The 15,962-nt window shown below is 39.0% G+C and overlaps 1 protein-coding gene across 4 annotated transcripts in view; it reads right to left on the bottom strand.

Annotated features, from left to right (window-relative positions):
* Positions 1 to 15,962, bottom strand: part of ELMO1 (engulfment and cell motility 1) — a 336,399-nt gene that overhangs the window by 79,284 nt on the left and 241,153 nt on the right. For all 4 annotated transcript variants that reach the window (XM_081343171.1, XM_081343172.1, XM_081343173.1 and 1 more), the window contains one exon: positions 15,523 to 15,659. In XM_081343171.1, the coding sequence (XP_081199297.1) occupies positions 15,523 to 15,659 (137 nt within the window). The remainder of the gene's footprint in view (positions 1 to 15,522; positions 15,660 to 15,962) is intronic.

Here is a 15,962-nt window from a genome sequence, read left to right as displayed (position 1 = left end):
CAATAATAAAGCCCAGCAAACATAATTTATTTGGCTTGTTACCTGAATTAACTTTGTTCAGTGCCACTAGGGAAAAAAACATCTTCTAATAATTAGGAGGTTTCGAATGAAAAATTATTCTTATAAATGTATCAAATATTAGGACTCATGGAATTATTTTAAAACAAACTGAGGATTTTGTTCAATTGTGTAGTCTTCCAAAATTTGAAGCTAACATCTAATAACTTATTGTACCTTTGTGCACTTATAATAATTAAATAAAGTCTCTTAGGTTTAAAAAACAAAGCCTTTAACAGTTTATCAAATTGGTAGTTACTCTAATTTCTTCCCAAACTGAAAATAACAGGGTTAAAAATCCATGGGTATTTACTTACAGAAATTCTGTGGCTCCATCACTCAGAACAGCCAATTTTCCTTTGGTACCACAGCAGAGGAATGACTTAATGCTTTTCTGCAGAAGGCAGAGTAATCTTGAATGGCAAATAGCCTCTGGTAAAATAGCTTTCTAATGAGATCCGTTTTTAGCCAGCCATGTGAAAACAGAGCCTCTTTACACACCTTTGGTGTATAGTTGAAGTCAAAAAGAATGAGCATGTAGCTCTGCTTATGTTTAGAGTGCTGAAGACTAGTTGTTCTCCAATTGGCAAGCACCTAGCAAAAAGCAGCCAATCACTGAGTCTGCCTTTTCTCAGGGAAACTCTCGCCCATTTATTTAGCATCCTTAGCTGCCATATTTCCTAGGAGGATAGCCTTGATCCCAAGATCTTCCGGAGCGGGTGGGGAGATTACACAGCCTCTTTTTTCCGCATACCCTCACCCCACATTAGCCATTCCGTTATATTTTTAGGGCTGAGAAATTGTCATGGGAGAGTTCAGATGCATTCCCAGCTTCGACTTATACAGAGAAGAGGAGGGAGAGTGCCTGAGCTCAACAATTACTGATTCTATCACCATGGAAACTGACTGGATGCAGGGAGCTGGATTTGTGTAGAACATCTGCTGCCAGGCTCATAAGCAAATGCAATCTCATCTCCCTTCTACTCCTTCCAAATGCTTATCTCATTGGGAGTTTATCTACATGCAATGACATCTAAAACATGAAATATGGGAAATGTATGCAACCATGAGCATATGTGTGTACGTCTGCAAAACACAGAGAGCATGAAAGAATGTATCGTCAAATATTCAGTCATTCTATTCCATTAAATACTTATGCTCAGGAATGTAAGTATAATCAACAACTGCAGATCTTTATGACAATAGTTAAAAAGGTATAGGGAGCAAAGCATAATTACCAAAATGAATTACAAAGTTTTTATAAATCATATATTTATAATTTAGAGTATCATCTCCTTCAGACATTAGATATTTTCATTTCTTTATAGTGAATTTGCCATGATTCCTCTCTAACAGAAAACTAAGCATTGAGGCTAAAATAGAACAATTAGGGAAAACAGTATCTACATACTATGGATATGCTCTGTATAACCAAAGAATTTTATTCCAGATTTTATGTGAATTTTTTTCAAGATCTAAAAGATAGTTATAGCACATTTATTATTCTATATTCTAAATAAAGGAAACTGTTTCAGTACATGCCAAAAATTCATTATGCTTTCCTTTGAAAGGATAAGGAAATAACTAAAACACAAGTTTATACATAAATAATTTACAAATAATAATTATTAATATAATTATTCACTAATATGTTTCTGCAAAATAACTGTGGTAAATTGCACATAAATCCACAGGGAACTAATTTAATTGCTTCTGGTAAATTCAATTTATACCCAGAGGTTAGCCTGTAAAATGAGAAAAAAAATTAATGGAATAAATGTAGAAACAGGTGGTTTAATTGCTGCATGTGTGGAAAAAACTAGACAAGATATTATTCTTGATGACATTACAAGTAGTTCTGCATTGGAATTATGGTCATTAAATCATGTTGATCATTAAGTGGGTCATCACCTGATCATACCCAATGTTATGACTTTTTTTGGAGTGATCACTAAGCAAATGCAGTGGTTGTTAAATGAATCCTTAACATTCAAAAGGGCAAGGTTTTTTTCCAAGAAACCAGAAATAAAGGTCAGAAACCGACAAAAAGTTGCTAAAAATCATGATTGTGTGCGATAAATGCAAGCTGGTTGTCAAGTACTTTAACTAGTGTCATACAACCATGGGGGTGTGCGTGGGTGCAGCCACTGTAACTTCAAAATCAAGTCATTAATAGTTTTGGGCAGGTCTCTTGTAATTTGAGCAGTTATGAAGTGACTGGTTGTTAAGCAAGGACTAATTGTAGTAACGTGAAGCTGTTGGGACTAGGTATATATAGTCTGTTTTCTTATAGAAGCTAATTATTAAGTAACTGTTAAAATCTATAAGGAGTTAAATCAGAGGTCTTGAAGTCACAGTTAATATGTATAATTTAAAATTATAGACTTTGGGACACTGAAAATATTGAGTAGCAGAAGGTAAACAACACAGAATTGGCACATTTTTGCATGCTGCTTGTATACATGATCTGGGTTTGGAAGATGATCAAATCATGCCCTCTTGCCAAGGAGTTTTCTGGGCTAGTCCCCACTGCATGGAACTGGGTCTTATTTAACTGGCCAGTCCCAGAGACTGATGGACTCAACTGGGTTTCAGAAGGAGCCTGGGGTCTTTCTAGAGCCTGTGAGGCATGGTGCAGTCAAGGCCCTGGTTGTGGTTTGGAATAAGAACACAACTGAGATCTTGGGATAGATTATGACTGTGTGGATGCTGTATGTTTATGGAGCCAGAGAGGCTCCTTAACTTACTGAGGTTCCACAGGATATGAAGCAATACAAGGGATGTCTAGAACTGAAGTGTCCAACACATGGCTATATATGGGGCCACAACACTCCTGACTGCATCCGGAACCAAATTAAAATTCAATTAGGAAATATTTAACAAGAATTTTATGTTTATATACATTTATTTTATAGATAAGATAACCTTTATTGTCAGTTTTTTTACTGTGGGCACAACGGCAGACATCAAAAATGAAATTTAGTTGCCTGTTCTCAAAGTGAAACACATACATGACACACACCTAAATATACTATATACAACATATGTATAGATCTACACCCCTACATATACGTAACAAATGAATATTAAATACTGTCTATCTTGAATATATAATGGATGGTAAAAGTAAAATAAAACTTAGATATATTTTAAAACTAAATAATAAATTTATTTTATGTTTATATACATTTACTTTACTATCGTAAAACTCCAAGCTCATAACTCACAAGCATTCCTGCACAAGTTCAACTTAACTGCAGCAATAAGGATCTTTTGATAAGATCTCAAATCTGGAGTATGCCTTCTCTCTTGAAGGTTATTAAAGACAGGAAAAAGATAGTGCCTCAAATAACTCGGTCTTTTACCATGTAGGATTTTAAGTGAGAAGTGGCATTTTGAATTGCACCTGCAAGCCACCTGGGAGTCAATGCAGCTCACAGAATAGCATTGTAGAGGGCACTGCAAGTTATACCCATAACTGCCCATACTGTTGCATTCTGGACCAATGGAGCTTCCAGATGGTTTCCAGGGGTAGCCCCATGTATAGTATGTTGCAATAATCCAATCAGGAGATGACCAAGGATGAGTGACCATAAGCATTTTAAATGGATAAATCTGTAATGTTTCTTTTATACTTGTTTCTTTTATGTATATTAGTTGTATCAAGTTCCTATCTTATTTTAATGTGTTGATGAATGTGGCTTTCTAAGTCAATATGCAGCCTGCAGAGATCCTTATACATAGTGAAGTGACCCCCATTTCTATTTCAGTTTCACACCATAGGCATACAGTACTGTTAGAGTAAGATGAAGAATGATGCTGATCGAACATAGACAAGAACCTTTGTTAGAATTTATCTTGTGGCTATGATTATTTCTTGGCTGTGATAATATCTACAATTAGCTAACTGGCAATCTTATTTAGGGTAACCAGGTTCCTTCTGAGTAAGGAGGGACAGGGAAGCCCTTGCAGGCTGCTGTGAGAAATATTTTTGGCAACTGCTGGATGAAGTTGTTTGGCTTCATTTGGAGTTAAAATGCTGGCAGGGCAAATCCTTTGGAAGTTATTTTTATTTATTTTATTTGAATTCCATTTATATCCCGCCCTTCTCCGAAGACTCAGGGCGGCTTACAAGCTTAGCAGTAGCCTTCATTCTATGCATATGCCTGCTTGTTAGGGCTTTCACACACCCCGCCCCAAGCGGCATTATTACAAAGTCAGCTTAATTGCCCCCAACAATCTGGATCCTCATTTTACCTACCTCGGAAGGATGGAAGGCTGAGTCAACCTTGAGCCTGGTGGGATGCGAACCTGCACTAATTGCAGGCAGCTGGTGTTATGAGGGCACATCTAAGCTTGGTTATCTGGGAAGAGTTTCAGCTGCTTACTCTCAAGGAAGCTGAAAAAATCCTCAGGGCAGTAAGCTTTGCCACATGGTGATTAATACTACATTGCCAGCTATCTTGGTGGTTACACCTAGAAATCAGCAGATTGTGAGTGCTAGACCCTTACACATGAAAACTGGCTGGGTTTTATGGTTTTGATAAATAGATAGATGATAGATAGATAGATAGATAGATAGATAGATAGATAGATAGATAGATAGATAGATAGATAGATAGATAGATGATAGATAGATGAGCAAAGCAAGCAAGCAAGCAAGCAATATATTTATGTATGTATTTATTTAGCTAGCTAGCTAACTATAAACAAACGCTCGCCTGGAGTGTGACAATCATGTGAATGAGAACATTATATTAACCAAGAAATGCTACCAAAGTAAGTCCAACCTGGATTTAATTAAGTGACTATCTCATTAGGTAACCGAGTATTGAAACACTTGCTGCAATCTTCTATTTAATACTGTACCTTCATAGATAGTATGCATAGTGTGCCCTAAGGTTTAGATTTATCAACTACTATTTACTAGGTGTTTGGCACTGTAGGGATGCCCTTTGATAGGAAGGTATCATTTAAAGGAAATGTTTGCAAATAGAATTAAATCTTCCTAGCAATGTGTTTCATCACTGGAATAGTTTCTGGGGAAGTTTCATGTTTACCTTTTAAATATTTGGGTCTTATACAAGAATCCATTCCTGGTACAATGTATATAAAAAATTGAGGATAGAAACTGCTTCTATTTTTTTACATTATTTTCACACAATTATGCCTCCTAACTATAAGCCTGTTAACACAGTTCTCATTTATTTCAGTGAATGACCATTTGAAACCAATGGAAGAATTTATACTTAATATAACTGTATTTAACTATCTTGCAAGTTTGTAATACAGGTAGAGATAAATAATGCTGTGCAAAAAAACCCTCACCACTGATAATAATATAGGGACAGAGATTATTGAATATGTCTCCATCCTGTGACAGGAAAATGATTTAGATGCTTGTTTTAAGTCTGTACTTACTTTGTTTCCTTCTAAGTATCTTGAGTCAACAACTGACGCAAGTAATTTCTGGACCGACTCATGTGGGAGGCCACACCCTTGACCTGATTTTCTTATCTGGATGGTGGTTAGATGACCTTGGTGGGGGCTCCCCAATTGTTATGCCCCTGTCATGGACCGATCATCATCTCCTGCGGCTGGTCTTCCGTTTTGCCACTCCCCACTGTGGGTGTGTGGAACCAACTAGATGGTACCGCCCCAGGCGCTTAATGGACCCTGAGAGGTTCCAGGTAGCGCTGGGGTCCCCACCTGCCTCCTTCGCTCACAACTCGGTGGATGCCTTAGTGGAAGCCTGGGAAAGGGCAGCCACGGAGGCTCTTGACCGAGTTGTACCCTTGCGGCCCCTGACCCGGTGCAGATCCCATCGAGCTCCATGGTTTTCCGTGGAGCTTTGGGAGATGAAGCGTCGGAGACGGGGCCTAGAGAGCTGTTGGAGATCCAGCCGATCCGAATCCGACCGATTGCGACTAAGAACCTACATTAGGTCTTATCTCGCTGCGATAAGGGCGGCGAGATCTAATCACTTCGCTACCCTTATCGCGTCCGCAGATAATCGCCCGGCTGCCCTGTTTAGGGTGACCCGCTCCCTCCTTAATCAGGAGGTGAGGGAGGAACCCTTGCAGGGTCATGCCGAGGAGTTTAGTCAACATCTGTCAGACAAAATCGCTCGGATTCGGACCGGTCTGGACTCTGACTGGGCAGTCTGACGATCAGGACGCGGGCGGTCTTGTCGATATTACCTGGGAGGAGTTTGATTCTGTGACTCCGGAGGAAGTGGACAGGATTATGGGGAGGCTGAGCTCCACCACATGTTTATTGGACCCGTGCCCTTCCTGGCTCGGGAGGGGACACGAGGCTGGTTCCAGGTGGTTATATCTGCCTCTTTGAGTGAGGGTAGTTTCCCTGCCGTCTTGAAAGAGGCGGTGGTGAGACCTCTCCTCAAGAAGCCTGCCTTGGACCCAGCTGTGTTGAATAACTTTCGTCTGGTCTCCAACCTTCGCTTTCTTGTGAAGGTTGTTGAGAGTGTGGTGGCGCATCAGCTCCCTCTGGTTCTGGATGAAGTGGATTATCTAGACCCGTAGCAATCGGGTTTCAGGCCCGGGTACAGCACGGAGACGGCATTGGTCGCTCTGATGAATGATCTCTGGAGGGCTCGGGACAGGGGACATTCTTCTGTCCTAGTCCTATTAGACCTCTCAGCGGCGTTCGATACCATCGACCATGGTATCCTGCTGCGGTGTCTCAGGGGATTGGGAGTGGGAGGCACAGTTTTGCAGTGGTTCTCCTCCTATCTCCTGGGACGTTTGCAGTCGGTGTTGGCAGGGGGGCAGAGGTCGACCTCGAGGTCTCTCGTTTGTGGAGTTCCTCAGGGGTCGGTCCTCTCGCCTCTCCTGTTCAACATCTACATGAAACCGCTGGGTGAGATCATTCGTGGTTTTGGAGTTGGGTATCATCAGTACGCCGATGATACCCAGCTTTTTATTTCGACCCCAAACCACCCCAGTGATGCCCTCGACGTGATGTCCCGTTGCCTGGAGGCAGTTCGGGTCTGGATGGGGAGGAACCCCGACAAGACAGTGGCTGTGCATACCGGCATCCCGGGATATTCAGAATATTCCATCTCTTTTCATGGGGGGTGAACTATTACCCCCCGTAGATAGGGCTCGCAACTTGGGAGTCCTCCTAGATTCACGGCTTACTTTGGAAGATCACATGGTGGCCGTGACTAGGGGGGCCTTTGCCCAGGTTCGCCTGGTCTGCCAGTTGCGGCCCTATCTAGACCGGGATGCCCTATGTACGGTCACTCATGCGCTCGTGACCTCTCGCCTGGACTACTGCAACGCTCTCTACATGGGGCTGCCCTTGAGGACCACTCAGAGGCTCCAACTGGTACAGAATGCAGCCGCGAGAGTTGTGTTGGGAGTCTCCCGATACTCCCATGTTACACCTCTGCTCCGTGAGCTGCATTGGTTACCAGTTGTCTTCCGGGTGAGATTCAAGGTACTGGGAATGGTGTTTAAGGCCCTACATGGTATGGGTCCGGAGTACCTTAGGGAGCACCTGCTGCCGGCATCAACTTCCCTCCGCCCTGTGCGCTCCCACAGAGAGGGCCTCCTCAGGGTGCCACCGATCAGAGAATGTCGATTGGTGGCCCCCAGGGGGAGGTCCTTCTCTGTGGGCGCCCCAGAGCTATAGAATCGGTTGCCGGTTGAGCTCCAGATGGCGCCCGACCTTCGCTCCTTCCGTCGCGATCTGAAGACACATTTATTTGAACAAGCCAGCTTGGCCTGATGGGGGATGGGTTGGGTTTTTATTGTCATTTTTAATATATGTATTTACTGTTTTTAGCTTGGGCATATGTTTAATTCTTTTTAACTTTTGTATTTTTGTATTTTTATATGTCTGCCCTGTTCACCGCCCTGAGTCCTTCGGGAGAAGGGTGGTATATAAATAAAATTATTATTATTATTATTATTAACTGTCTGAAAATTCACTATTTTACATTCCATATATACCTTGAATGTGCTAGCATGGGGAACACCACTTAAAGTAATGAAAATGATGAAAAACTACATTTGTTCATATTCAGTCCTAAGTCACATGATGTTTTGTTTGATTTTGGCACAGAATATTGTTTGCAGCCAGCCACTGTTCTTTATTTAATAAGCGAATAAACAATACTTTAGCATAACATTTAGAATAATTACAGTCCTAGTAATGTAGTGTTCTTTTGCTATGTATATGCTAAGCATTTGACGATCAGCAAAAATACCTTTTTTTAAAAAAAACATGAAGTTCCACATGCGTTTGTTCTTTATCTGTATCTTACATGAATCTTTGATGATTTCTATCTCTGAACAATATTTTCCTTCTTTTCTATAAAGACTTTTTTGTAGACTTCATTTTTTAATAACTCAAAGAGTTTATGATATTTGGTTCCTTAATAGCACTATATGTTTCATGGAGGACAACTTTAATTTTCCATCAATTGTTATCATTTGCCCCCTCCACCTACTTCTACTATATGCTTTATTGACCAGGTGTGATTGGACACACACACAAGGAATTTGTCTCCGGTGCATCAGCTCTCAGTATATATACAAAAAAGTGATAAATTATAAATCATACATTCAATCATAAATCATAAGATACAACCAACAAAATAAAAGTCATAAGATACCAATAGGAGCAGGTAATAGAAAGACGAGAAAGATAATAATAATACAGCCCTACTACATAGTTAGATATTTATTTTTTAATCCCATTTATATCCCGCCCTTCTCCGAAGACTCAGGGCGGCTTACAATTTAAAGCACAAATCAATGTGCTTAGCAATAGCCTTCATTCTATGTATATGCCTGCTTATTAGGGCTTTTGCCCCCCCAAGCGGCATTATTACAAAGTCAGGTTATTGCCCCCAACAATCTGGGTCCTCATTTTACCTACCTCAGAAGGATGGAAGGCTGAGTCATAAGACAGTGCTGTGGGAATTAGGTGTTTGCCAGAGTGATGGCATGGGGGAAAACTGTCTTTGTGTCTAGTTGTTTTGGCATGCATCCTGAGGGGAGGAGTTGACACAGTTTATGTCCAGGATGTGAGGGGCTATAGATATTTTTTCAGCCCTCTTTCTCATCAGAGCTGTATAAAGATCCTCAATGGAAGGCAATCTGGCTGCAATTATTTTTTTCTGCAGTCCTAACTATCCATTGAAGTCTGTATCTATTTTTTAGTGTTGGTTCCTACCTTTAAAGCCATTCCTGGCAAGGGTGATTCCAGGTTATCTGAGGAACAATCTTACCCAAATAGAATTGACTCATCACATGTGTGCCAGCAGAATGAGCAAGCTACAGACCCTGTCAGTCAAGGAATTGCGGGTGGCAGAATCCAAGAGAAGAACTTTTTCTGCTGTGGCTCCCACCTAATGCCCCCCCAGGTGAGATCCTGACCTGTTCTGTACCAGCCTGCTACCGGCCCTGCAGAAAAGGCAGGGACAACCCCTTTACAAACGGCAAGAGGCTGGAATTAAGCCTGCCAAATTTATTAACATAAAACAGAGCAAACAAGACACCAACCATGAAACAGGAGCTATGAAACAGGAACTATTCAAGCGGTTGCCTTCAGCAAACCAGCCCTCCCACGCATTCCCCTTTTATACAGTTCAGGGCGTGGCTTCTCTCTGCCTCCTTCCGAGGTGCCCCATTGCCTTCCTCTGTTTACTCCTGATTGACTGCCTCCTGAGTTGGGCGTCCTTGAACAGGGCCAGCTGTGGGTCATCTTCATCCACGCTGTCAGGCTCACACAGCTGGGTCTCCGTCGTGACCAGGTGGGAGGGGCCTGGCTGAGGGCTCTCATCAGCAAGCTCTCCAACCCCCTCAGCAAGTTCTTCAACCCCCTCAGCAAGCTCTTCAACACCCCCCTCCTCCTCTGAGTCGTCCGACCCAACTGCCGAACCCACAGGCTGACCCTGAACCACAACACTGACCCACCTTTTGTCCTTCTGAAAGGGTGTGACATCCTGGCTATGCTAATTGGTCTGAGATAAGACCCCACTTTCTCCCCATGTGCATCTTGCTCCCTTATTTTCTATTTTGTTATTCTTAAGACAATTTTAATATTAACCTTTATTATTTTAATGTTTTATCTTGTTACTAGAATCACTTCTACGCAAGATGGATGGCAGATAAGTTTAACAAACAAAGAGTTTATTTTTAAAAGTTTGTAAGGTCTCCAAATGTACACTTACATTTTCAATCACAGGAATATTGAAATGGGACCTAAAGGAGAATATTACTGTATGCATTGCTCCTGTCTACTTGGTTAATCATGCTATTCTTCATAGAATGACATTTTCATCCACCATCTGCCAACTTTCTGCCTTTTCTTGTAACAGTTATTTTGTATTCTGTGGCCAATAACATACTCAATTTCATCCAGGTATTCTGAGGTGTCTACTCCTACAAAAAAAATAATTTAAACAATTTTACTATATTTCTGCAAAATGTGGGGTTCCATTCAATTTATAGCTGCCCTCGTTTATATGAGTGATGACACACATATTTGCATGCAATGGTTAAACAATAAGAAGATAGCTAGCATCTGTAGTAAATTGTTACTGTGAATTCACACTTCCAAAGGAAGTGCTCCTATCCATGGCTCATATTTTTTGCATCTCCAGATTATTATTGCTGTAAAGCAACTTTTTGCATCCTGGCACCATCCAGTTATATCTGGAGGACATCATTAGAGAAGGCTACTTTAAGGTTATGAAGTAGCAACATGGTATGTAGGGAGGCAAAATACTTGAATAAACTGTGAAGGCCTGAATTATGAATTTAATAGGAGCATGGGAAATGTGGTAGGTTGAGGGAAGTTGGTCTCTACCATTGATTTATATTTATCCATATCTTAGTTCTTGAAATATTTCCTTCTCTCTTTTGAAAGAAGTTTAAGTTATTTAAGCAATGATACTTTACCTCTAAAGATAAAATAATAAGATATTGCACAAATTGTTTGAAACATCATAAGTCTGGAGGAACAAGGTAAGAGGTTGTACGTGCTTTCACTAAAGCTAAATGTGAAAGAATAAAAAGCATATCATATCACTATAGTTGATGCCACTCTCTCACCCTCATTCTTTTTTTTATTGCCAACTTTTGTCTATCTTGAGAAAATGATAACTAACTACTGACATTGTTCTTTCTAGTAGGAAGAAGCAGCTGTTGAAATGCACTCTATGAACTTCCTTTTCCAACAAATCTATTTCAGATTCAGCCCACATACTAGGTCCAGTTCTGGTGTGCATTTCCTAAAGCTTTTGCATCTATTTAGCATTTTCATTTATCTAACAAGTTTCCTAGTAACTGATCTTCTGAGTGCTCCCGAATGTCAACCATCCCCATGAATAGAGTTGCAATCTGCTGTTGGATATTGCTATGATTGACATTTTGGTAACAATCCACCATATTATTCTTCTTAGCTCACTTTGCTTTAAAAACTCAGTTAAATATTTAAAGAGAAAGTCAACTATATAACATCTCACCCTGCTTGCTCCTTATATTTTTCAGAAGAAATTATCTGAATATTGAAAAACAAAGTTATTAAAATTACCTCCATACCTGCTATATTTTGCAACATATACAGAATAATTAAGCTAAATAAACTTTAGTGGTAACAAAATCTAATACAACATTCAAGGAAGTTTTCTTACTGCAAAAGTTGCCTCTTCTAGCTTTTTAAATAGCCCATATAACCCAAACATTAAATCAAAAGTCTATCAATTAATAGCAGGAAACCAATATCTGGTAGATCTTTTTTTTCGTCCATGTGTCTAATTGTTGGAAATCGCCTTGTCAAATCCCTGCAATTTCTTGAAAAGGTTTTTTAGAAATGGCTTGCCATTGCCTCTTTCCTAGGGCTGATGGAAAGTGACTGGCCCAAAGTCCCCCAGCTGCTTTAGTGCACTAGAACTTATGGTCTTCCCAGTTTCTAGCCTGATGCCTGAACCACTACATCAAACAGGCACTCAGTGCTAGATTTTAGAGAGACACATTTTAATGTCTCTGTTGTATTCCACCAACTAGCAGCTTCACGCATTTATTTCAGTATGAAATAAAATCAAAATAGATTCTAGACCAGAAACAAAGCTGCTTTAGTAATGGTGGTGGATAATCTTTTATAGAAAGATAGGAAGATTGTGGCAATGCTAGTTTTCCTTGATCTTTTACAACACTTGATATAATTCAGGAAATCATACTTTAAAAAAAATAAAGCAAAAAATTGGGAACATTTGAAGTCATTCTGTGATTTGTGCTTCTATTCTAGAAGATGATATTAGACAATTTCTGTTTTAGCTTCCTGGTAGTAATGCTAAAGAGTTCTAAAGTGATGGATTATAGTCCTCAGGGGCTGTCATTAAATCACTGGAAATCAGTATCAAGGAATCCATAGAATAAATTTTGCAAGAAAAATGACGTCATCACTCAAAATTTTCCCTTTTAATTTATGATTTGTCATATTATTTTATACATTGGACCAGCTGAAACTCAACTCAAATATAAGGAATTACTTACTGAAGAATACTATTGTGTGATTTAACAGCTATACCTGAGAATTACACATTTCTCAAAAGTCATGCATGCAGAGAAGCTGTTCAAAGAATCAATTTGATTCTACTGATTCCAAGCAGTAGCTATGACAAGGAAATATTTTACGATATTAGTTTTGCTGATATGTACAGTATTTATCCAGTAAATACTGTCACAACTTCTAAAATGTAGTAAATATTAACATCGGCTCAGATAATTCAACCATCCCAGTATGTAACTGTGATGGAGATGTTCCAGGACTTTTTTCCATTTTTTTTCTGTTTCACCTTGGTAAGTAGTGTCTGGAGGTAAGAGATATTTTAAAAAAACATACGTAACATGGCCATTTCTACCCAAATTTCACTATGCAGAATATCTGTGGAATATGTGTTAGCCTGCTATAGTTTCTGACATTCTTAGAGATATAGTTAATATTCAATAAAATTAGAATTTGTGGAAGAATTGCCAGAGGATTATATGAGCCACACAATCTGCCTTTTTAATTATTAAAGCCTTATCCTTTCTCAGGTAACTGAATCAATAAACTGCAATTGATTGCAAAATATGGTTATTTTTTGTTTTAATATAGGATTGTGCCTTGACATAATTTTTATTCTAATGCAGTTTTATGGCTTTTAATCAGGCACTTCAACATCCATTCATCAAAAAACAAAAACAAAAATTAAAGATACATTAATTATTTAGAAGGATGCCTTTGTTAGTATTATGCTGTGCCCAAACTATACTCTTCCTTTCCCTACCTTCCACATCATACTAAAACAACATTATTTGTAATTAGTCTGGTACAATATTTGATTTCCAAATATTATCCATTTTCCATGTTTGCAGACAAAGCAAATTCTTTATAACTATCATATTACAGGCTACAATATGTACTTTGTGCAAATATATTTACAGGGATATCACACCATACACTTCATGAAAACTAGAATTTATGAAAATACATGAAAAGGCTGATATTAGTCTGGGAATGGAAACCCAGATGCTAGAAATCTGTGGATGGACTTTTTTGACCTTGGACACATAGCTGTACCCTACAGCCCTTAGAATCTTTGCAACTACATATATGATTCCACAAAATAACTTCATTTCAGTACCAATCACTTATATCTATGCAAGAGAATGGAGAAAGACAAAGTATAAAGAAAAGTTTGAATAGAAATAAACCTGGAATATTTTGTTTTTTCTTGTTGAGGTTCCTACAGTACATAGATTACAGCTACTTCAAGTGAAGAAACAAAAATGGTAAAAACAATTTGCCTAATAAATGTATCAAATGTCACTGACAACAGCACCATTCATTGTGATAATCTTGTTTCACTTAAAACAAAAGCTCTGGAACATTTTTCCTTCCCTCTTCCTTTTATTTAAATATAATAAGATCTATGGTTTGGTAAATTTCAGGCATATATTGTGACTTGCAAAATGAAATTCTGGTGTTATAAGTTTACTGACATTTACATCAACAAGAATTGATGTAGCAAAAAACCCCATATGCCATGTACTGTTAATTTAGCTTGAATATGAATATGGATCACTATGATGCCCAACTGCTTAAAGAGAATATGACCTTCTCACCACAATTAATAATTGAACTTTCAATGGCAACTCAAGACAGACTATATCACTTAACCTGCTGAAAATTCGAAGGTATTTTTTATAAATGTGGCTAATTTGAATGTAATGCTTTTTAAAGTTTTAAACAATATATTTTCTAGGAAGATGGTAACACCTAATCTGTGTTTAGATTTACATTATAATGACAATGACATTCTTAAATATATATATAGTCAATATTAAATTAGGAAATAGTGAGGCAATGGCTTTGATTCCAATTTATTCTACAACTGAAGGAAAAATATGTGCTTCTTGTAATATACTGACCAGAGATGGCTTTGGGGCATTCCACATTATTCAAACAGTATATGGCATACCAAAACAATATGTTCTATTGATTTGTAAATAGAGCATGATGATTTATTTGCTTTGAGCATATGATTATTCAGAAAATATCATTTCTTCTATTAAAGAAGTTAAATGATCATTGGTCTAGAACCGTGGTGGTGAACCTGTGGCATGCGTGCCACAGGTGGTACGCAGAGCCCTCTTCGTGGGCATGCATGCCGTCGCCCCAGTCCTAGGCCTTCAGCTGGGTTTTAGAAAAACTTTTCACTTTAGAAATCTGCCGCCATGTGCAAAAAATAATAAAAAGGTTCAATCAATCCATCAATTTCAACTTCTTGCGTGAAAAAAAGGATCTCGCCAAGTTGGAATTGATTCATTGAAATTTTTAGTCCTACCCAGTCTGCCGTTACCAGCACAGCCACGCCCACCCAATGGGCCACAACCATCTGATTGGCCACACCCATCCAATGGGCCACGCCCACCCGGCATACCGACGATACATAAGTGGGATTTTGGTTGCAGTTTGGGCACTCCGTCTCTAAAAGGTTTGCCATCACTGGTCTAGAAGTAAAACAGTCCTATGAAAATAGTATAAATCAGTTTCTTAGATCTGCTGATATACACTTCTTTCCAAGACTCATGGTCTGTTACAGGTATGTGAGCTTCTGAGGTTATTGTCATTTCAGAATGGTTGTAAATAGAAGAAAAAAAGAAAACATAATAGTACATAAGAAAAAGTCAGAAGCAGGTTTCAGTCATTTAATCCCAACACAAGAGAATAGGAGAATGCCATCTGCTATTGTATCAATAGCAGTTGATTCATGAATCCTGACTTAAATACAAATTCAAATTAAAGATAAATTTAGGAAATAAACTTTCCTAATCAAACATTCCTATTCCTAATGAAATAACTCAGGAACTATTTATGTATCAATTACTTAAATTGAGAAAATGATGGTAATGATCAGAATTATATCTTCCCAACAAAGCTTGCCTTATTGAAGTCTTCAGAAGTTGCTCTCATTTCCTTCCATGTCTTGTTCAACAACTGAATGCAAATACAGAAGAACTCTTCAAATGATCTGTCATGTGTGAAGAACATTGGGTGGAAATCACTGCCGGTCTCACTGGCTAAATATAAATAAAGAAAAAAAGAATAAATACACATTCTAAATGATGCCATCAGAATCTGTTAATTTTTTTTCCAGATTACTTCCCTTGCCCTTCATCCAAGTGGTATTATTTATTAAATGCCCCTTATGTTCCATTATGTGGGACGCGGTGGCTCAGTGGGTTAGGACGCTGAGCTTGTCGATCAGAAGGTCGGCAGTTTGGCGGGTCGAATCCCGAGTGCCGCGTAACAGAGTGAGCGCCTGTTACTCGTCCCAGCTTCTGCCAACCTAGCAGTTCGAAAGCACGTAAAAAATGCAAGTA

Source organism: Vipera berus, assembly GCF_964194415.1.
Source record: "Vipera berus genome assembly, chromosome: Z".
NCBI classification, from domain to species: domain Eukaryota; kingdom Metazoa; phylum Chordata; class Lepidosauria; order Squamata; family Viperidae; genus Vipera; species Vipera berus.
Note: the sequence above shows the minus strand (reverse complement) of the source record. Positions and strands in the feature narration are given on the sequence as shown.